The sequence below is a fragment of the Lemur catta genome, chromosome 16, assembly GCF_020740605.2.
Source record: "Lemur catta isolate mLemCat1 chromosome 16, mLemCat1.pri, whole genome shotgun sequence".
NCBI classification, from domain to species: Eukaryota; Metazoa; Chordata; class Mammalia; order Primates; family Lemuridae; genus Lemur; species Lemur catta.
This window is the reverse complement of record NC_059143.1, coordinates 35,899,262-35,921,523: the sequence shown is the minus strand read 5'-3', so window position 1 is coordinate 35,921,523 and position 22,262 is coordinate 35,899,262. Positions and strand designations below refer to the sequence as shown.

The window sequence follows — 22,262 nt, the reverse complement described above, 5'->3', positions numbered from 1 at the left end:
TATACTTTACCCTGATAAAGTGAGATTACACACACAGCCTTCTCTCTCTTCCCTGCCTGTCGCCGCCACTCCTCCCCCTCTTGCCCCCGTGTTTACAAGAGATCTTGAGTAGTTATTCTTCTAGCCTGGAGAATGGGAGAGAGGGGGACCCTGGACTAGAGAAGCTCAGCATTAAAGGGGGCTGACAAAGGGGGCTGATGGCAGCAACCCAGAGATGATTTGGGGCTCTGGTTAGTGTAGGCCCCTAAAGAACTCTCATGGGCCACTCGCCTCTGGACTGCTCTTTGGTTTGGATTCCTCTTCGCCAGCATGGCCAAGTGGTTCCTGTTGGAAGCTGGTAGTGCACACCCTGGGGACATGGTCCTAGTGGCCAGGGACGGGAGGACTGGCGCCTGCGTGATCCAAGCTGGTGTGTTGGCTGCAGAGCTGGGAAGGACTTTTCTGAGCCAGGCTTTCTACAAGGACCTCAGGAAGTTTGGCGTTGGCAATGGTGCATGAGAAGCTTACAGGGTCTTGTTTACTTGTGTTTCATGGGACTAATTAGTTGTGGTTCATGGACATTATTTTTTGTTTTAATTGCTTGGAGGGTGGTTGTAGAGTCTATTTCTCAGCTGGGATTGTCATTATCCTCATTAACATTGAGGTCACTGTGCTGAGCACCTAGGGTGACAGAGACATTGAAGAGAAACTTACAGTCTACTTAAGGCAGATGGAATCTGAAGGTAAAAGATCAGCAAAGACAGCAAAAGGAAACTCCAAGTATTGGGTGCCAGAAAGAGTTTATAGGAACTGAGGCCAGGGAGCCTTGCAGGTCTGGGGTTGCCCGGGAAGGTTTCCAGAGATGGGGGGTTTGGACTAGCCTGGGAGAGGTGGAACATTTCCCCTCCGGCTCAGAGCCTTGCTGAGAATGTTCTCTGTCTTGATCTGGTGATGGTTACACAGGTGTGTACATGAGTAAAATTCATTGAGTCTACTGGAGATCTTGTATACTTTGCTATCCTTAAGTCATTCCTCAATTAGAAAGAAAAAAAGAACCCTTCAGCCCAACACCAGTCTTGAGAAAGTTCTCAAGAACTAGGGAGAATCTGTCTTAAAAAAGATGAGAGCAAGACCCCGCCTGTGGGCATGGGGCAGAGAGGACACAGGACCCAAGCAAGGGGCTTTCGCCGTTGGTGGGGGAAGACAGAGCCACCAAGGTTGAGAAAGTCCAACCTGAACCTTCTTTGACCTTGGCAACTACCAGGTTTCCTCAATGGAAGACTTGTAATACGAGAGAAATTCCAGCCGGTCTGATTGAGCCTGACTTGCCTAATGATTAACTGGCCACCCGGAGCCCAGACGGGTGACAAGGTGCTGTGGTCTGTCTTATGATGGGCACTGAAGCCTGAGCAGACCATTAATAATCAGCATCGCGGCCGCGAGTCAGCCTTTTGGAATGTGTGGTTAGTCTTTCATGCTGTTGAGGATGTGCTTAAAGATGAATCTCGGTGTTTTTATTTGTGTATTTATTTCTTTCTCCTCCCCTTTTCGAATCCACAGCAGACTGTCCAGATGCTGTGCCTTCCTCCGCTGAAACAGGGGGAACAAATTATCTGGCCCCTGGGGGGCTTTCAGGTAAGATGCCTTCTCTTACTTTCCCAACAGTCCCAAGATTTCTTGAAATGACTGGGGACTGGAGGAATGGGGGTGGCCTCCTGCCACCGCAGCTGCTCTGGACTTCATTCTCATTTTTATGTGCCTTAACCTGGGTACATCCATGGTGACACTGTGGTGCCTGTCAGCTCCTCATCCCGTCATCCTGCAGTCCTGACACCCTCATGACACTGGGTCTGTCCCATGGGTGGGAAATGGGAGCCAGCTGGGGACTGGTTTTGTGCGTGAAGAGTTATTTTCAAGCAGCTCCAGGCTCAGCTTGGTGACATTGGTGTCGTTAACTTGTACATTTAGAATCTATTTTGCTCTTGTCCTTTGTGCATGGAGTACCTTGAAAGGAATGGCTGTATCTTTAGGGAACTTGCTGGAGACAGATCCCAAAGCATAGGATGTGATTGCAGAGTGGGTCTAGAAGCTTCCCAGTCCGGCTTAGCGCAGGATTCTGCAGCAAGTGTCTGGGGACGGGACCATTGCAGACAGCAGGTGCTGTGCCTGTTCCCCAGCGGGGCAGGTTTTCCTAGTGGGCAGGCCTGAGGGCCTGGAATCCCAGTGCTGGAGGATCGCAGGACTGGCAGAGGTGCATCGGGTAGCCAGAGCATCATTGTCCCTGAGGACATGAGAAGAGGGTGACACTTAGAGAAACTCCTTGGCAATGTACATGGGACACATTTCATTTTTTTTCTGAAGACATCCCATTTCTACCTGTTTTTCCCACCCACCATGTCATCACTGGATTTTTGAAGAACTGGCTGAAGCAAGAGGGAAAGCAACCTGGGAAAAAAAGGAGAAATTCCCACAGAGTTTTGGGCTTTTGGCATTTCTTGCCTTTGGAACATTGGCATAGGATCACAGTGTAGCAGCTCTAGTGGGAGCTGTCACACTTGTCGTGCACCCTCTTTGTGGGGTGACCTCTTGGACAAATTGGTCAAGTGCTGCTCAGGTGCGGTTCATTCTGGATGGTTCCTCTTTAGGCTGGCCTCTCCAGGAATGGAGCTTGCTGAGAATGTCTTTAGGGAGACCTTCGTTTGTTTTTATTTCAGAGCAGTATATACTCTGGCTGTTATCTGAGACAGAGGGTACTGTTTACTCAAAGGTTCTGATGAGAATTGAGCAGGAAAAAGAGGACCCAGAGAGAGGAGGGGGCTTCGGGCAGGAGGGTGGGCGTGGAGGGAGAAAAGGCAGCAATGTATGAGCTGCATCTTTCTGCTTTCTAAGGCTGGGAGAAAGAAGGCTGCGGAGAGGCAGGGGTCTAAGCAAAATAACACACTCAGGATGTTGTTAGATGGTTTTATTTTTTAAACCCTGCATGTGCAGGGAGGAGCCCTTGGCCCCTCTGAACCACATGAAATAAGCAAGGGAAGTGGTAGCGTTTCAAAGGGGCTTTTCAGAAGGTTTGTCTTATTGATAACATCTTGTCTGTCTCCTCTGCTGGAGGAAATGACGACACCAGCTGAGATGCCAGCCTGAGCACCCGGCCCTGCGGTGTGACAGTGCAGCCCTCCTGAGACGGGTGGGTTTTCTCCCCAGAGCTCCTCCAGTCCTAGAAAGAAACTAGGAGTAAAACAATCATTAACGACCTCCCCCCAGGTAATTGCAGCAGCTTACCGAGGAGGCTGCAATGTCGCCAGAGGGACGGCGTGGTCTAACAAAACTGCAAAAAGAAAGACGAGGGGGCCTCCACATGAAAGAGCATTTGTTTTGAATTTTAGCTCTTGATTTACTAATTCCCAAGGCTTCAAAGTTTGAGCTCTTTCTTCTTTCCGTCTGGAGTTGGAGCAGTGTATTAATAATGTACCGTGCGGAGATGTTCTAGAAACTGCCTTTTGGGTTGATGTCACGGGTTTGGGGTGTCTGGAGGGAAGAGAAAACTTAGGGTCGTACTCTTTTGTAGTGAGAGTCCTTCCCAAAGGTGATTTTATTGGCCCCAATCCAGGGCAGAGGGTTTTGTAAATGGAGAAAGCGCAAACCTCCTTCTTCTTGAGAAGTTGATGGTGCTGTGGGGGGTGGCCTGGGTGTGTCTGCCTTGCTAGAGGATGAGGCCAGTGGGGGTGCAGGGGGAGGGCAGAGTCCCTTGGGGGGAGGGGTTGGCATAGGATGCTGGTGGAGGCATGCCTGTTTTGTGGGGTGGGGGGAGCCGGGCATCAAGGTGGGGAGCAGTGAAAACGCCCACAAGGGATTTCTCCCTCCTCCCCCTTGAAATCACCTCTCTGAGTCTCTTTCACAGGCCCTGTGTGCTGTTTTCCTTCCTGTCCTGCCCTGGCTGAGAGCGGGCTTAATGAATGGGGCTCAGTTTAGGGTGGGAGGAAGGTCGGCAGCGGGAGCCAGGGCTTGATTCTCTTGGCAAGGGAAGAAGGGAAAGAAAAAACAGCCAAATGTGAAAATGTGGTGGCTTGGAGGTGGGGGTGGGGGTGTGCTCAAAGGCCCGCCCCCTCCTGAAATGCAGGGGTGACTCCAAGGCTGGCCCTTCCCTTTCCTGCACAGAGGAAGGTGCTGCAAGTTGGAATTCCAGCATTGCAGCTTTGTTGGGGGGGTCCTTTGGGACTTGCAGTGAAACACACCCCACCCCTGCAAGTTTCCTCGGTCTGGGAAAACGGGACATTTTTAGAAGGCAGTGACTTTGTTCCAGGAGAGTGTACTTTCATTTCTGACAGCTGGCTCTCCCAGACAGATGGATTGCTGGGTGCAGGCTTGTGCGTGTGTGTGCGCGGGGGTGTTGCTGCAGACGTACAGATAGACAATCCCGTGCGCAGACACCTGAGAGCACGCGGATGCCCACAGGTGGGCTCTGGGATGGGCTGGGGTCCCTCTCACAGGGGCTGGTTGACATCAGGGTAGCCTCTCCAAGACACTGTGGACTTGCAGGGTGGAGTGGTGGATTGGTTCTGAATTGTGATTTGGCAGTCTAAGTTCGGCTCTTGGGGTATGCGTGTCTTTTGAAAGGCGTGCTACTCCGGGACAGGCCCTTGCTGCTGCTTGGACACGAATGTGTCACGGCTCAGAAGGATCCACCTTGGAGAGGTCCGACATGGCTGGAGAGCCTATAGGCTCAGCTCTGTGGTGGAAATGGAAAGGATTTTCTCCCAGGGACTTTCCCTGTATCACTGGTAATGCAAAGCATGTGTTAGGAGCTGTCATCTTTGCAGCCTCCATCTGGAGTTTTTGGGGGCTTTCAATTCACCTTTCTGCTGTCCTGCTTTGGGTGGGTTGAAGGAGGAGCACCTCCCTTGTGAGTTCTATGCTGTTCAGCTGCAGACGCATCCTCTAGCCTCCTCCTTTATATATTCATGTCTGGCGCTGGCTGGGCCTCAGCCATGCGGACCTCCCCAGTTTAGGGCAGGGCTTGGAAGCCAGCAACCACTCGCAGTTATTTAAACTTCAAAAGAGGTGCTCCCAGGGATTTCAAGGAGGGAGGTGGGAGGTAGTGGAGACAGAAGTGTTCACGTGTCCTGGGAAACTCCATCTCTTGGCTGTGCAAAGTCATGCTTTATTGGAGAGACACGACACCATCCCTCCAACCCTCAAGGGTGCCCACCTCCTTTGCTAAGGTCTTAAGATTCACTTGAGTCCAGGGAATGGGAGCATCCTTGAGTCAGCATCCACTCCAAGAATGTTTCTCTCTCCTCTTTTATCCCTGCTGGCATCTGTCTTAGCCTCAGAGGAGAGCCTTCAAAAATACCTATATAATCTGAAAATGTGGCCCTGGCTCATTCCACAATCAACTGGGGCTCAAACCAAGTAGCTTAGGAAAGATTGCTCCATACTGTTTTAAGGAAAGTTATTCAGCTGCATGTGAACAATTATTTATTGTGTGGCTTGGAATTGTGATAGCGAACTGGGAACCTGGGCCCGGGTGCCTGTTGCTGTGCTTCTCATGTCTCCTCCCCTTGCCTGGGAACAAGCAGCTTATGGGGTTCACTGAGGTCTCTGATGCCTTCGTGGGGTGGTGGGTAGAGAGGATTGAGCTCACAGCCTCCCTGGCCTTTCATCCAAGCTGCTGTGAGCATGGGCTCTGGGGGGAGTCAGATGGACAGGCACACCTGACCGTGAGTGTGCACCTTCCTCCAGGCCACTGTGAGAAATGACAGTCTGGAACTCAAGGGACACCTCTACATCTCCTTAAACACCAGCCAGGAGAATGACTCAGGGCTAGGGCGGGCTCACCTGGTGCACATCCACACCCTGGTGAAGACCAGTCCCGGACCGGCCTCTTCGACAGTGCTTGAGGTCACACACTCACCCCTGGAGAAGGGCTTACTGTTAAAACCCCTTTTGTCTTAAAAAGAATGAGGCAGTTAGGCAGGGGTTAAATACAGGGTGACAGCATTTAAAGTCTCTGGAGCGAATTTGGGCTGCTCTGCCGGCCAGACTAGATGGGCTGTGCCTCATGCATCCTGTCCCCAGGCAGAGCTGGGCAGACCAGGGTCTGGGTGGTAGAACCTTTGGCTACAGTCTAGCCTGTTGATCCCCCCACCCCGACTTGAGCCTTCTCTTAGCAGAGCCTTGCTGTAGCCGGATAGACTTCTAGACCTGTGGGACGTCCACAGCAGGTGCAGAGCCAGTGGGGCAGCGAGAAGGGAGGAAATGCCAAAGGATTCATGATCAAGTTTGGCTTCCTTTGCTTCTTTACTATTGCTGTTACTGTTCCATAATATCGTTCCTTGCAGAGTTACGATGGCCAGACTGGTCTTTGTTCCCTGCAGACGAGGCCTTGAACCTGGAGCAGCACCTTCAAAGCAGGTGCCTTCACCTGGCAGAAGAACAAAAAGATGTAGGATGCTGGTTCCTAGACTTGCTTGTATATTAGAATCCCTTGGGATTTTGCCTCTTTTCAAATGAGATTTTTGCTTAATCGTAGAAATATTTGAGGGAAAACTTTTTCTCTAGGCACTTCCTCTGTTTTGCTTTGCTGTCGTGAGTGGCATTATAAAAGTGACCCGTGGGACCGAGTTTCCTTTTGGGGTGATGAAAATGTTCTGGAACTAGATAGTGGTGACAGTCGCACAGTTTTGTGAATGTACTCAGTGTCACTGGTGACACGTTTTATGCTGGGTGTATTTTATCACGGTTTTTTAAAAAGTGGCTCGTGGTAGATATTAAATGCATGGTATGTGGGGGTAACTAATCAAGAACAAGGATTGTGGAGGATAGAATCGGAGAGACTTCTGTTAGGTGCTGGGACCTGCTGATGCTAGACACTTGTTTCCCTAGCTGCCCTGAGGTCTGCTGGGGCTTGGGGGGCACATGGATGGCCCAGGAGCGGGGTGGGAGCCTGTCTCTCTGACATGTGTTACCTGAACAGGCAGGCACATCTCCTTGTTGATCTTTCGACCTTCCCTTTTCCACCTGGGTTGCAGAAGGGAGAGGCAGGTCATTTTCCAAGGTGCACCCTTCTGCTGGGGGAGGTGGGTGTGCTTGTTCCCACTCTGCTGTGTCCTCCTGGCCTGCCCAGTCCAGTGGCTGTGAGCCAGGGAGGGACAAGGGCTGGCCCCCAAAGCCGGGCGATTCCAGATCTTTCCTGGGCCGCTGGAGTCCCTGGTCCGTGCGACGTCCGCGCTGAGGTTCTAGGGCTGCAGAGACAGCGAGTGACTGGCCCGGGCACCCCCCTTTGTGAAAGGATACTGTAAGCACAGCCACTGGGAGGTCACCACTGGCCCTACCATCTCTCTCGCCCGGTATTGAATGGCCAGCTCTGGGGCTGGCCGCCTGCCTACTGTCACACAGAGGCTTCCTCTCGGGCTATTTTCAGCGGGAAGATATTATTAACTGCTGAGGCACAGTTCTCAATTTAGTGGTTAACACACCAAGAAAGCAACATTCACTTGATCGCGGCCACTCTGCCCGAACACGTTGGCTCCTCTGGGGGACTGGGCTGCCCTCTGCCCCTCTGCGTCTCCCCGGGGGGTCACCTTGGGGATCTGGGCCACTCGCTCAGTGCCTGCAGAAGCTGCCCTTGTAGATTCCCAATGTCTGCTATAGGGAGAATCAGGCTCTTTCTGAAGCCAGCTCTTAAAGGTGTAGAAAATGACAGTATTTATATTCTAAGATGGGGCTGTTTTGTGGCAGGGACGGGCACTGGCTGGGAAAAGGAACTTTCGATGCAGTTTGGGACAGTTATTTAAAACAGGGTGATAACTTTCACCTTGTACGTTAACAGGAAATATTGGGACAAGACAGGAAATTGCATCATCCCTTTTTTGAGAAGAACTCCAGAAAAAAGTTGTGCATGAAAGGTAGTGGCTGAGAAACAGCTAGCCTGTTTTTTCTCTTTTTCCTTTTTTTTTTTCCCTTTTCTTCATTTCCACTCCCACGAGAACTTTTAGGCCCTTTTCTTTAAGAAAGAGGCTGTTTGTGAACTTTATGTTATTTTTATTGTTTAAAAAAATATTTTACCAGCAGGGTCACCTTCAGTTGAAATGTTAACTGCAGCCTTATTTCCCAGTTTACTAAAGAATCTTTCATGACTTTTTCAGCTTCCTTCCCCAAATGGTGGGGCCAAGCAGCTCTTGGCTGGAAGCTAATTTTGGTTTGGCTGCGTAGTCCTTAACACTGCGCCCCACCCAGTGTCATTAGCTCAGTTTTAACTTGCAAAAAAAAAAAAAAAAAAAAAAAGATTGTGTTTTTTTTGGTAGGGGGTAGGCAGGAATTACTCATGCCCCTGGCCTTTTCACCCCTGTTGCTGCCCTCCCCAACACAGGTGCCTGGCATTTGGCAGCTTGAAACTCACGGCTGCCTTTGTTTTCAAGCCACTCTGTCTCCTTAATTTCCCTGAGACCCCACCAGGAGTTCCTTAATTTCCCTGAGACCATTTCTGGGTGCTGGTGAGGAGTGGAGAGGAATCGGGCCGCAGAGCTCCCCTGGCCCAGCCGTGTCCGGTGACCGTGCCTTGCCTCAGAGGAAGGGGTAGCGTGGCCCACCCTTACCCAGCAGCATCTCCCAGAAAGGGGGCTTGCCACAGCCCCTCAGTGGGGTGGAGGAGAAGGTCCACTTCCCTTCACTCATCTCTGGGCTTCCAAGTCCCCTCTTTGGCGATGTCACTGTTCTAATGATACAGGACACGGGACGGTGCCCTGACCCGTGCTGCCAAGGAGCCATCTTCAGGGTGAAGACCAGAAAGAAAGAGACCTGTGTGTGGCTGGCGTGCTCTCCACCCCCCCCCCAGCTTTTTCCCTTAGCGTGCTTTGTTTTGTTTTCATAACACAACAAGGGCCCTGGGGTGTGTAAAAGCATTGTTGAACACTCGGTGAGGGTAACTTGTCCAAACAGAGCAGGACGCCAGAGCAGAATGCTGTGGGCAGGTGGTGTGCCCACAGAGGTTGGCGGGCCGGCGCCTGCCTTGGAAACACCTCTCGGTGGCATCCAGCCCAGGCACCTAGCCCGGGCCGGGGGCTTCTCCCGTCCCACCTCCGTAGGGAGTGCAGAAGAGGGCTTGGAAGGCAGGCTCCCCTCTCGGCTGTGAAGCTGGGTGGGCCAGCTGCTTTGGAAGAAGCCAGTGTGTCCCTGCAGCTCGTTCATTTAGTGCATACAAGTATTAAGCACCTACTGTGTGCCAGGCTTTGTGCTGCATGGAGGAGTAGTTCCTGGGCCTTTATGGAATGAAGGTCCGCAGATGGAGCGGAGGGGGTGGGTTTGAACAGCAGTTGCCCCCATCTGGAGGCAGGCAGGGGAAGCTTCTACAGGACGGAAGGACCCAGGTCCCTGCATGCGGAGGTGTTAGGTGACCTGGAGGAGGTGCTTTTGCTTCTGCTTTGGTTGTGTGGTCTGTTGGGAGTTGAGATAAAGGAACGCTTGTGGATAAACAGAGGTCAGTCTCCCAGGTTCTGGTTCCAGCCCCCTGCCCCCCCTCTCCGTGTTGATGGAAAGATAACAGCAATAAGAACAGATCTGTGGTTATAATCCACCCTGCAGACCCTGGTAGTACCTGGGGGCGTAATGCTGAGTAGAGGTGACCCACCCAGGCCAGGCTCCACAGCAAGGGGGTGGGGAAACATCTGGAATGACAGTATCTAGTGTCTTGACAGCCAGAGGGGGAGGTGGGGTGTTTTTTTAAAGCCCAGGAGTTTGACTTTCCCTTTGTAACTGCTGTGGGCTTGGTTCTCATGAAGACTGTCTGGGGGAATGAAACTCTCGCATTTTAATTTTAAATCTGAAGGTCAAGCCCATTTCTGAGCCCCCCTGGCCCGCCTGGGGTTCTAAGATGCAATTACCAGGGTGTTTCATTTTCATGCTCATCCTGCCCTGTCTGTTCCCCCGGGGCTAACTGATGGCTCCCAGCCCCATGGAGTTCACTAATTTAATTACTTTCTTGCTCCTCTGAGGAGCCCCACCAGGAAGAAAGGGCCAGGAGAGCTGGTTTTGCTTGGGGTTTGATCCCTGGGGCCCGGAGGGAAGAACTGGTCTCAACTCCAATTTCATCCTGCGAAGTTGGGAGTTTCTGCCTCTCAGCCAGGAGACAACACAGATAACCAGGACTGATGGTGGCTCTTGTGCTTGCTAATTTCTGGCAGACTCGCCCAGTGGCTCACGGGGACTAAGTGGTGGTCCCCGGGTCCTTTCCTGACATCTCTTGAGTCCCCTGCTTCCAGTCGCCCAGGCCAAGGGAGGGTCACCGCGCTCAGCCAGCACCGCGCCCCTCCCTCGCTGATCAGTAACCAAGAGGGAAAAGCAAAAGTTTGAGCTCTCACTGTGGTCTGGGTGCGCAATACAGCTCCTAAAAATATAGATGGGCCTGTCTCCAGCTCAGTGGGGCAAGATGAACGCCCACTGGGGGGTATTTCCTGGGGAAGAGCCCTGGAATGTGGGGCCTGCAAAGATTGAACACCTCCCCACCCCAGGGTTTGCAAAATGCCACATTACACTGGGAAGACGAGCGTCCTTCAGGCTTCTGTCCCTGGAGCTGGCCTGTCCCTCGGCTGAGGGTGGGGTCTCAGCCACCAGCTCATGGCCTTGCAGGAGCCACCATTTTTGAATTCTGGGCCTCAGTTTTCTCATCTGTAAAGTAAGGGCTTGGACTTGGCCGCCAAGTCCCTTCTGTGATCTTGATCTTTGATTCTTGGATTTGAAGGGGGTATGGGAATGAGGTTCCTATTGCGAGGTGATGGGGGTATGGGGTAGCCAATGGCCTCTTCCGTTCTAAAGTAAAACGTTTATAGTTCTTCATGTTGCATGCCTTGCAGACGCCTCCAAGAATCAGTGAAAGCCGAGGACTCTTTCCCCCAAAAAATGCCTATAAATATATATCTACCGCAGTTTGTGTACATTTCCAGGGGCCTGTAGCCTCGCTGAAGCCCACCTCACCCGTGGAATCCCCAGTTCAGAAACCCTGTACTGAGGGGGGCAGGTTTATGGGGGCAGGCAGCAGAGCAATTAAGAGACTGGAGCCTTCTTTTTCTTTTCTTTTCTCTGTTCTGTTTTCTTTTTTCTTTTCATTTTTATTGTGGTAAAATAAGCATAACATAAAGTTCACCATATTACTAATTTTTAAGTGTACAGTTCTGTGAGATTATTAAGCACATTCATATCATTGTGCTGTTATTACCACCATTCCTCTCCAGAACTTCATCTTCCCAAACTGAGATTCTGCCCCTTTAAATACTAACTTCTCCCCTCCTGCTCCGCTGGCCACCACTGTTCTACTTTCTGCCTATAAATTTGGCTACTCCAGGTACTTCATGCAAGTGGACTCCTACAGTATTTGCCCTTTTGTGACTGGCTTATTTCACTTAGCAGAATGTCCCCAAGGTTCATCCATGTTGTAGCAGGCGTCAGAATTTCCTTCCTTTTTAAGGCTGAATAATATTCCATTGTATGGCTGTGTCACATTTTGTCAATTCATTCATCACTCCACGCACATTTGGGTTGCTGCTGCCTTTTTGGCTGTTGTGATTTATGCTGCTGTGAACATGGGTGTACAAATTCTCTCTTGGAGTCTTTGCTTTCCGTTCTTCAGGGCATATACCCAGAAGTGGAATTGCTGGGTCATATGGTAATTCTGTGTTTAATTTTCTGAGGCACTGCCAACAGCAGGGCCTTCTGGGCTTGTGTGTCTGCACAGACTGATCACATGGGCAGGGGAGCCCTACCCACTTGGAGTGGGCTTGAGTGAGTTCCAGGGTAGGGGGAGTGAGAGAAGAGTGGGAGGGGACAGAGTCTGTCCTGTCCCTGTGCCGTGGGGGGTAGCACGGGGGTGCTGCGGTAATGCCAGGCAGATTGGAGCCCAGGTCTATGCAAGGCCTGCAGTACTCTGAAATGTGGGGCACATAGTGCGGAACTGTCGGCCGTATGTGTTGGACTCCAGGGCCTTGTGACCACAGCCCTGGGGAGGGGAGGGGGGAGCAGCAGAGGGAGGGCGGGCTCAGGTCTAGGAGGTCCTGGGTGCTTTGGGGGTGAAAGGGCTGGGATGGCTGAACAGTGAGTGTGTGTCCAAGCGGGAGAGATTAGATTACGGAGGCAGACAGAAGTAATGATTAACTTTTCCAGTCTGCACACTGTCTCCAGGCTGGCGCACTGTTGTTTTTCCCTGTGAGTAAAGTGCTGCCCTGGCCTGGCCAGGCCCTGGTATTGGGTTGTAAAGCGAGAGATGGAATGAGGGCCCAGAGTGCACAGGGAGGGGAGCCAGGGAGGGAGCTCGCTGCAGAGGAGGGAGGCTTTTCCATCAGATCCCGCGTTGGAATTTATTGGCCAGAATGCAGTAAATGTTCAAAATGCCATCCCATCCAACAGTTTTCATAATTGTCATGGAACAAGGGGAGCTGGGGGAGGGGAGGCATGAAAAGGACTTTTGTTTCTCACTGGATTTTTCCACGTCTTCGGACAGTTTTCCTACCCTCTAGAAAAACTGGAGTTGAGTTGGACCTGCAGGGGACGGGGTGGGGCCGGGCCGGGCCTGCCTTGGGTCTTGTGATACCTTTCAGGGATTGAGGGTCCGTGTAGCCTGGGGCTTTATTGAAACGAGGCCCACAGCTCGATTTCTTGCACACATAAAGCCCCCAGACCTGGAAAAGTACTTCTGGGGTTTTTGTCCTTTTGGAAAATTGGCTTATGATGCATCTGTTTGTATTAAGATTTTTATCAAGCTTTAATATGTAGCCAACATACTTACAAATGGTCAATAAAAAGAAGAAAAAGAGGGACCTTTTGGTAGTTTATGAGAAGGTTCTTTTGTTGGAGAGAGTGTGTGTGTGTGTGTGTGTGTGTGTGTGTGTGTGAGTGAGAGAGAGAGAGAGAGAGAGAGAGGGAGAGAGGGAGAGAGAGTCAGTGTTCGGTGCTGGCTCCCCAGTTGGGAATCCAGATATGGAATTTGGGGATCTCCAGCCTTTCAAGTCAGCAGGCCGGTAGGTGGGTGACTCAGATGTCCCTCTTGGACACAGATGGGTTTTCTGTTGCACGGTTGTCCCACCTCTTGCGGGGTCTCCCTAGGGGGTGGCCACGGTCATTCCTAGAGAGAAGGCGGGTGAGCAGATAATACGTGCAGGTCTGGGTGCTCCGTGTGTGCAAGTCTGTGAACCCCCTTTCAGAATAGAGCTGCTGAGTTGTTTGGAGGGTAAGACGTTGGGAACTTGGTTGGTGCATCGTGGAGGGGAAGAGCCTGGAAATTAAACCTGAGAAATAATTAGGCTGGATGCACACTAAACAACAGGCAGAGAGGCCCATTTACTGTAAATATTATGAATGGAGTTGGCTGGCTTGGGAGTCCCCGCCCTTCCTCTGGGCAGAGCTGGCCTCCTCAGAGGGCAGTGCCTGCAGGCAGCCGGGTACATGCTATAATTTGCATGGCTGAGCGCTGGGGCACAGGAAGCCGCGTCAGGCCGGCTGGCGAGACAGACAGGAGCTTTTGATTTGTGTAGCTTCCCCCCCACGGCCCCCGCCGCCCTGTGCTACCCTCAGTTACACTCTCTGATGGCAAAATACTGCTCTTAGAGGGACCCCCGGGCTGGGGGCTTCAGACTCGGACATTTAGGGGGCTTTAGGAGGTGGGGGTGGACCAGTTTGGGGAGCAGGGGAGTACATTTTAGCTCTAGCAATTGACCAGTCCTCATAATTTGTCTGTAAGGACACAGGCACTAGGCAGTGTTCTAGACCAGCAGGATCTGCAGCTATGTAAGCTTGGGGGGCGGGTGGTGGGGAGAAACTTGAGTGCACGTTAAAGTAAGGTGGTGATGAGACCCTCTCTTAGGGACTCAACCTCTTCCTGATGGTGATGAATAATAAGACAGAAAGTCTGTAACTCTTTGAAGTTAAAAAAAAAAGAATAAGTTGGTTTGGGGGTGGACACAGCAAAACCTGACTCAAACCTCCTTTCCCTTTTGATTTGGTTTTGTTTTGTTTTATTGTTGCAAATTAAATGCAAAAATGTGCCCTGATCCTCAAAGTGGTTTTCTTACTCTCTGGAAGGTAGTAAAAATAAATGGAACCGGTGTTGTTTCATACTGACCGGGCACGTCTGCGAATCACAGAGACCAGCCCGCCCGGAAGGGGGCCCGTGGGGCCGTTTTCCCTGCTCCCCCTCTCGTTATTTATGGACAGGTCAAACTGAGACTTGGAGAGGGGGAGCCATTTGGCCAAGATCACAGAACAACTTGCTGGCGAAGACGCCGTTTCGCTGCTCACTTCTTGCTGCGAGGGAGCAAGGCCCTGTCCTCAGCTCTGAAAGCCGGCACAGCATCTCCAAAGTGTGTTCAGAAGGCCACTGGGTTTCCCCTCGAGGCTTTATAGAGGGCCACTGGGGACTGGTGGCTTTAGAGGCCGGGGATGGCTCTAACTCACACCGGGCAGTATTCTGGGCTTGAATCACAGCTCTGTTCTTGGGCAAGTGACTTGTTCCTCTTTAAGATAGAGCCTAATAGTACGCAACCTCGGGGTTGGCATGAGCCACTTAGAACAGGGCCTGTCTATAATAAATGCTTATTAAGTGTAGACATTGACCCCAAACTGTTCTCCTGTGGGGATGGGGGTGGAGGCCAAGGGGAAGATTGGTGGGCGTTTTCTGAGCAGTTGGAGAAGCCAGGCGTAGACCCTAAGAGATGAGACTAACATGCGTGCAGCACTCTCCCTGAGCCGGCCCCCAGCCTCGGTTACTTCAGCATCAAATCGGCACAGCAACCTTAAGAGGCTGGCATTGGGAGACCCTGATTTGGGGATGAGCTGACGTCACCTGCTAAAGTGACATGGGAATGGGTGTCTGGCTCCATAGCTGGTCAGCTCACCTCTGGGCTGGGCATGGCTGGAACCCCTTGAGAGGCTGGGCCTGGGGACCTGAGAGAGCACCCTGGCCTTTGAAAAGACCCTGGGGCACCCCCTGCACCCCACCCCCCACCCCTGGCCAGCCACCTCACCGCAATGGAGATGTTGCAAAGCTTGGAAAAAACATCCAACTTTCTCAGTTCGACCAGAATTCATTTTCTGATCAGTTGGGGGAAGGAGCATGGGCTGGTGGGGCATGGGCCCCTGTAAACCCCAGAGCTGTCTGTACTTCCTTGCGAACCAGGGGCACCCTGGGGTCCTATTTCCAGGTTCTGGGTGAGGTTATAAGCAAGGCAGACTAGAGCCAACCCCAGAACCCAAAGTGACTCAAAACAGTGCAGCAAGGTTTATATGTTGGCTTTATTTTTTTTGGTATTTGCCTCTTGACAGCAAGAGACCAATGAGGGTCCTCACTGATTGTCATGGTTTGGGTGAAAGCAGAGGGGACGAATTGGCACTGGGCCCCCTTATCTCAGTCCTTGTCCCTGAAGTGGCCGATCGAACTCAGAACAGGGTGGGGAGCAGGGGCCGGGTGCTGTTAACCTTTGAGATGTCTGATGCAGAGGGAAGGACGGGATGAAGCAACCATTGGTCGCGCCTGGGTCCTGAGGAGGGAGGACCCTGGACCTGCCAAGGGCGGGCGCGGTGTGGTGATGTTTGCGTGCCGGGGTTGCTGGGTGCAGGCCTTCTGTGTGCACATCTCCGCCCTGCGTTTGGCCCTGACTAGCATGGAGAGCCTGCGGGAGGAAGGCTCCCTTCCTCCCGCCTTCTCCATCCTCAGCCTTCTGCTCTGCCGGACCACTGGGCAGGGGACTCACAGGCCGGTGGCACCATTGGCCTTTGCCAGAGACATGTCCCTTTCTAATCCGAGTGCCTGCCAGGGATGAGAGTGGGCTGAGACCCTCCTCTCCCGTCTTTCACTCCAGCCCCCTGGTGCCCTGACAGTCGGGCACATTCCATGGACGCAGCTGCTGTGGCTCTGTCTATACTGGCTTCGTTTCCCAAGCTTGTCCCTGTCCTGCAAGGTTCTAGTCTTGGGGACCCTCTCCCCACCAGCATGTCCTCTGTGTGTGTGGACACGTGTGCGTGCCCATGTTCTCAGCATCCAATGGCTGTTTCAGCCTCACAAGCTGGAGATGGGAAATGGTACTACTGAGGCACCGAACTTGCCCTTTCCTCCCTCCACCCATTTTTCTTCTTCCTCACCCCCTTCCACCTTCAAATTAAAAACTTAAAATGAGGAAAATTCCTTGCTAACCTAAAATGTGGCCTTGAGGTCTGGTCACCCTGTGCCATTGAGACCCGGGGTGTGAGATTCATTCATGAGCCTCTGGTCTCCTAGAAGGGTCTGTTCATTCATGCCCAGGGTAATTAAATAACTCTTTGTAGGAGGCAGGGAGCTCCTTGCTAAGTGGTCTTCCCCAGTGCAAGTGCAAACACAGGCAGAAATCCTCTCCCTTCTCAACTCCCTCCCCCTTTCCCTTTAAAGGGACGATTTTATGCTTTAAGGGAAATGGGGAAGGGGAGGGGGGAAAACACCTTAAAGGAATTTTAGGCAGATTCAGCATTTTTCTGGTATTGCTCCAAAAATTCCCTACACTGTAATAAAAAGAAAAAATTGTGAGCAGGCATCTGATTAGTGAGCTTTTTACAACACAGCTTTTCTTTTGGATGCTTTAAAATGAACACATACAGTTTTAAAACAAGCCCCTGTACAGTTTTCTGGGGTGGGGGAGAAGTCGAAAGTACTGGAAAAGGTTATGAAGCCTTGAGGGGAATTAACAGGGGACCGAGAGCTTTGCCTTTGGAGGTCAAGTGTCCACGGTAGTGATAAGCCAGCGTGGCCACAGTCGGGCTCCCCAGAGGCCTCCTTAGTCCTCGCAGTGACCGAAGCTTCTCGGCCCCTCACCACGTGCCCGGGAAGCCCCTAGGAGCAAAGCATCCACACAGACCTTTGTGGGGAGACTTGTGGGCTGCGGGCCCAGTTCACAGAACTGTGTTTCTCCGAAGATGATGCTGAATGTTTCCCAGAAATGAGCCCAAATGGCGGGGAATTGAGGTCAAAGCGGGGAATCTCTGTACTGGCAATGTGGGACGTTACGCTGGGTCCCCTGCAGGTGTGACGTAAACACTAGGGTGTGTGTGACAGGGGCCTTCACCGCTGCTGCACGGGTTTTCTGGAGAGCACGTGTTTGTGCTCGGAAATAGTCCAGGCAGGAGCGAGGGGAGTGGAGCTGCCCTGTAGGGGTGCTGGCGCGGCAGGGGCCAGACGAGCAGGCAGGGGTCTTCCTAGGTGGACTTTCAGGGGCCCTGTTCACACACAGGGACACCCACACACCGCGGCTTTTTCCAGGGGGTGTCTGGCAGCAAATTGCCGGGAGACCTGTGGGCTGCACAGATGAAAGGGAAACCTGCCTGGCGCTCCCCCCCACTCAGGCCCGGCCCCCACCCAGCTTCCTCTGTCCCCAGGGGCCTTCCTGGCAGGCAAGGCCCCCACCCCTTGCCAGGCCTGGCACGGAGGTGGGGGCAACTCGATCCCAGTCCCCGACCCCACCCGCACCCTCTCTTCCCTGCACGCGGGTGCCAGGTTTCAGAGGGGCCAGGCTGCATGAAACAAAGCATTGTGAGGCTCCGCCGAGGGTCTCCCGAGCCCCCCTCCCGCCCTCCCAGCCAGTCTCCCTTTCCAGGCCGGGTTGCTGTCCTGAGTTGAGAGCTTCTTGTATTTCAAAACACCCTCCTGGCCCCCAAAAGGGCAGATGCCTTGTGCCTCCGGAAGAGGGCTTTCTCCTTCCCCGCAAACTTGCCCGCGAGAGCGTCCTTCCTCCCGCGCATGTCTTTGGTGCGTAGCCTTCAGAGCTGAACTCCGCCGCAGGAAAGTTCAAAGATTGCCGGTGCTCACGAGTTTATTAGCAGTTGATGGATACTTTGCAGAAACAAGTTAATGCCTGATGAGTCACCTTCTGCTTGGAGCCCTCGTCCCTCTCTTGTTTTCCATATGTTCCAGCGTGTGCGCACAAACACACACTCGCACGACACACGCTGGACTTTACAGATGGGGCGGGTGGTTTTCTGGTGTTGACTTTCAGTGAAGGACAGGAATGAGCCCTGAGCTTCCCCAACTTGTGTAGATGTCTGGGCAGGCATTTGGGAAGGCCAGTCGGGCTGTCTGCAGGGAACAGCGCTCAGGGGGTGTGTTCATGGCTGCCTCGGCAGGTCAAGGTGTGCACATTTGTACGGACTTATTCACGGGCACCTCCATCCAAGGCGGGCTGCTGCTTAGAAAAAAAAGTGAGCGCGCTGACTGCTTCCCAGGCCCTGACACGCCTGTGGAAGGTGGAATGAGTTGGTGTGCTGGGCTGCACCCGTTACCCCACTGGGGACAGCAGGACACCGGGGCCCCCCGAGCCCCCCGCCCCCTGGACGGTGCAGCCCATCCTTATCGACTCTCGGAGCCCAGTTGCTCCAAAACCACAAAGGCCAAACCGACATACTTCTCACACTCACCCCACCTTCATGCCCCCAGCACCCCCAGAGGGAGAAGCTGGGGCCGCAGAGAGGGAGGGGGAGGCCTCTGGCTGATCTGGGGCTCTTCCCCCCTTCTTCTTGCCCTCGCCTTTCCCCGTTTTTGTTAACAAATATAAGACTTCCGGTCTCCACCCTGCCGCCACAAACCACAGCGTTCCTGCAGTCTGGCTGGGCTGGGGAGATTTATGGTCCCTGTCTGAGGCCTGCCCACTGGCTCCAGCTTAAGGAGGAGTCGGAATGCCAGCCGCCAGGGCTCCCCTCTCCTCCATGGGATCCCCCTGTTTAGGAAAATCACCTTACCAGAGTCACCCCGATGATGTCCCAGGCTGCCTGCAGGAAGAGCCACAGTGCAGGAAAGTGGGGTGGGGTGTGCAGGGGACGGGGGAGGGCAGGGTGCTGTGCAGGCTCCAGATGCTTCTGCGGAAGGAGGGGAGAGAGGGGCCACTCCTGGGGTTGGGGGTGCCGGTGGAGAAGGGGAACGAAGTGTCTAGGATGGTCATGTTCATTCGAGACACATAATCTTCTGTCTGGGCTGCTGGGAGCTTTGTTAAGGTAGTCTGGGCTAATACCGATCAGCGTGTTGGGATTTGGCATTTGGACATGAATTCACCCTTTGTGTACAGAGCTGCTGCTGACACACAGAGTTGTTTTTCTATTAGGAAGATAGATGTTTTTGTCCCAAACCACCCTCCTTTTGATTTTTACCACATAGAGGTCCCTTATGACCAAGGCACTAATTTGAGAGCTGGATGACAAGTACCCAGGGACTGTTGTTGAGTAGGTGGTCCTGGAGTCCGCACACCGGGTGTGTCCTTACCCGGTACCTGAACAACAAGCTTTCTGGGTCCTGGTTTTCTCATCAGGATGTCAGGGAGCTGGAAGGGGTGGTTCCATGCAGTGGAAAGATCTAGGCCACCGCAGAGGCCTTTTCTAGCCCTAAAACCGAGACCAGCCAAGTTACTAAGGATCCCCTGGTGCTCTGCAGGGGTGGGGCTTCTTTGGCCAGGTGGGCACAGGTGTGGGTGTAGTGGATTCCCGACAGCATGGAGGGTGCGTCCCCGGTGAGTCCCATGCTTCAAGAAAGGCAGGGCTCTCCTCTCACTGGGTCAAGATTTCCAGGCCCCTGTAGAAGGACTGTGCAGCCTGCAGCAAGTCCAGGAACCGTCACCCCTGTCTTGCACTGAGAGATGAGCCTGGTTATGGGTGTGTGTTTTGGAGTCAGATGTGCTACCGTTGCGCCACGAGGTCCCTGGGGGTGTATATTTGGATTCCAGGCATCCCCCTTCCATCGCCTCCAACCATGTCCGCCGTTTTGTTTTCCAGATTCCCAACTTCTTCTGGAGCCTGGGGATCGGTCACACTGGTGCGTGGTGGCATACTGGGAGGAGAAGACGAGAGTGGGGAGGCTCTACTGTGTCCAGGAGCCCTCCCTGGATATCTTCTATGATCTACCTCAGGGGAATGGCTTTTGCCTTGGACAGCTCAATTCGGACAACAAGAGTCAGCTGGTGCAGAAAGTGCGGAGCAAGATTGGCTGTGGCATCCAGCTGACGCGGGAGGTGGACGGGGTGTGGGTGTACAACCGCAGCAGTTACCCCATCTTCATCAAGTCCGCCACACTGGACAACCCGGACTCCAGGACGCTGTTGGTACACAAGGTGTTCCCCGGTTTCTCCATCAAGGCTTTCGACTACGAGAAGGCGTACAGCCTGCAGCGGCCCAACGACCACGAGTTCATGCAGCAGCCGTGGACTGGCTTCACCGTGCAGATCAGCTTCGTGAAGGGCTGGGGCCAGTGCTACACCCGCCAGTTCATCAGCAGCTGCCCGTGCTGGCTGGAGGTCATCTTCAACAGCCGGTAGCCACGTGGGGAGAGGACAGAGCGTGAGCCGAGCAGGCCACCGTTCAAACTACTTTGCTGCTAATATTTTCCTCCTGAGTGCTTGCTTTTCATGCAAACTCTTTGGTCGTTTTTTGTTGTTGTTTTGTTTTTTTTTCTCGTCGTTCTTGTTTGTGTTCCATTTTGTTTTGTTCTTTGAGAAATAGCTTATGAAATGAATTGTTGGGATTTTTTTTTGGGGGGGGGACGGGTAGGCATGGTTGGGAGGACACCCCATAGGAAAAGGAGAAACAAAAAAAATCAGAGCAGCACCAAACACAATGTGTGAATGGGAGCAGTCGCTGAACTTTTGGGTCATCATTTCACTTGTCAGGAGTGTGTGTGTGAGTGAGTGTGCACGGCTGTGTGTGTCCGCACGCGTGTGCATGAACAACAGATGGGACAAACGATGAACTCTTTGTGTTTCTTACGGATGTCCCCGGCTGGGAGGTTTGTGGTCCCACGCTGTGTCTCACTTGCCCTTTGGACATGCTCAGTGGGGCAGAGGCAGTACCTGGGCAAGCTGGCGACAGGGGTCCCAGCAGCTGCCAGAAACACGGCTCTGCCCCCAGCCTGGGGAAGCCCCCCCGCCCCGCCGCTCCCCCTCCGAGGACACGGGCCTATCCACAGGCTTCTGAGAAGCAAGCCTGCTAGCAGCTGAACCAGAACCAATTGTTCTCATCCTTGTCTTACTCCCCTCCTGCCACCCCCTGCCATCGTAGCATCTTTCTTTTTTGGCCATCTGCTCCTGGATCTCTCTGAGATGGGCTTCCCGAGGGCTGCCGGGGCAGCCCGGGCACAGTATTGCTCACCCAGCATCCTTGCAGGTCCTCAGCCTCTCCCCCGCCCCGGTTACATCAGGTTTTTCCCGTACTTAGAAAACCAGCTCAGCACTTTCCGCACCCCCAGCCTGCGTGTTGAGCTCTGCCGTCAGACCAGCAGCGGGGGCACCTCTGGGAAGGACATGCTTCGCAGTCCCCTCCCCTCCAAGAAGGATTTGGTCTGTCATAACCCAAGGTACCATCCTAGGCTGACACCTAACTCTTCTTTCATTTCTTCTACAACTCATACACTCGTATGATACTTAGACACTGTTCTTAGCTCAATGAGCATGTTTAGACTTTAACATAAGCTATTTTTCTAACTACAAAGGTTTAAATGAACAAGAGAAGCATTCTCATTGGAAATTTAGCATTGTAGTACTTTGAGAGAGAAAGGACTCCTGAAAAAAAAAAACCTGAGATTTATTAAAGAAAAAAATGTATTTTATGTTATATATAAATATATTATTACTTGTAAATATAAAGACGTTTTATAAGCATCATTATTTATGTATTGTGCAATGTGTATAAACAAGAAAAGTAAAGAAAAGATGCACTTTGCTTTAATATAAATGCAAATAACAAAATGCCAAATTAAAAAAGATAAACACAAGATTGGTGTTTTTTTCTATGGGTGTTATCACCTAGCTGAATGTTTTTCTAAAGGAGTTTATGTTCCATTAAACGATTTTTAAAATGTATACTTGATTCCATGTTGTCCTCCAGCTCCTTTTCATTCTGTGGCTTGGAGGGGCGTGGGAGGAGTGTCCGTCTGAATTCGGTCGAGCTGGGGTCTTCCCAGCCCAGTGCTTGGTTGGGGACGAGGGGGACGCGGGCCACCAAAGGGAGACACACAGTACAGCCCTGGTCTTCAGGCAGCTGCTCTTTGTGAGTCTTGGAAAGACCCGTAGCCACCCAGACATCCGCCTCTTGTTAGGCTGTTACCCTAGGGTAGCTGGCCGGGTGCCCTGCGTTTGCAGTGGGGAGCAACCTACAGGAGCCCTGAGTGTGATGCTTCAAAGCTTGTAGAATTGAGGAAAGGGAATTTCATCTAGGGTGATTGTGATCAGGAAGGAAGTTGGATTCGGGGACAGATGGGAAAGTATAGCCCTAAGAACCTGGGTCCATCTGGTTCTTGCTAACTC

General features: G+C 52.5%; 1 protein-coding gene across 3 annotated transcripts in view; it reads left to right on the top strand.

The window, feature by feature from the left end:
• The window catches only part of SMAD7 (SMAD family member 7), a 29,287-nt gene extending 7,469 nt beyond the window's left edge, over positions 1-21,818 (top strand). Inside the window, exons 3-4 of one of the 3 annotated variants that reach the window (XM_045527490.1) lie at positions 1,543-1,614; positions 19,741-21,818. In XM_045527490.1, coding sequence (XP_045383446.1) covers positions 1,543-1,614; positions 19,741-20,279 — 611 coding nt within the window. In that variant the 3' untranslated portion in view covers positions 20,280-21,818. Of the gene's footprint in view, positions 1-1,539; positions 1,615-19,740 lie in introns of all 3 variants that reach the window. The other 2 variants (XM_045527489.1, XM_045527491.1) reach the window with 2 other exon arrangements.
• Positions 21,819-22,262: the final 444 nt, after the last annotated feature.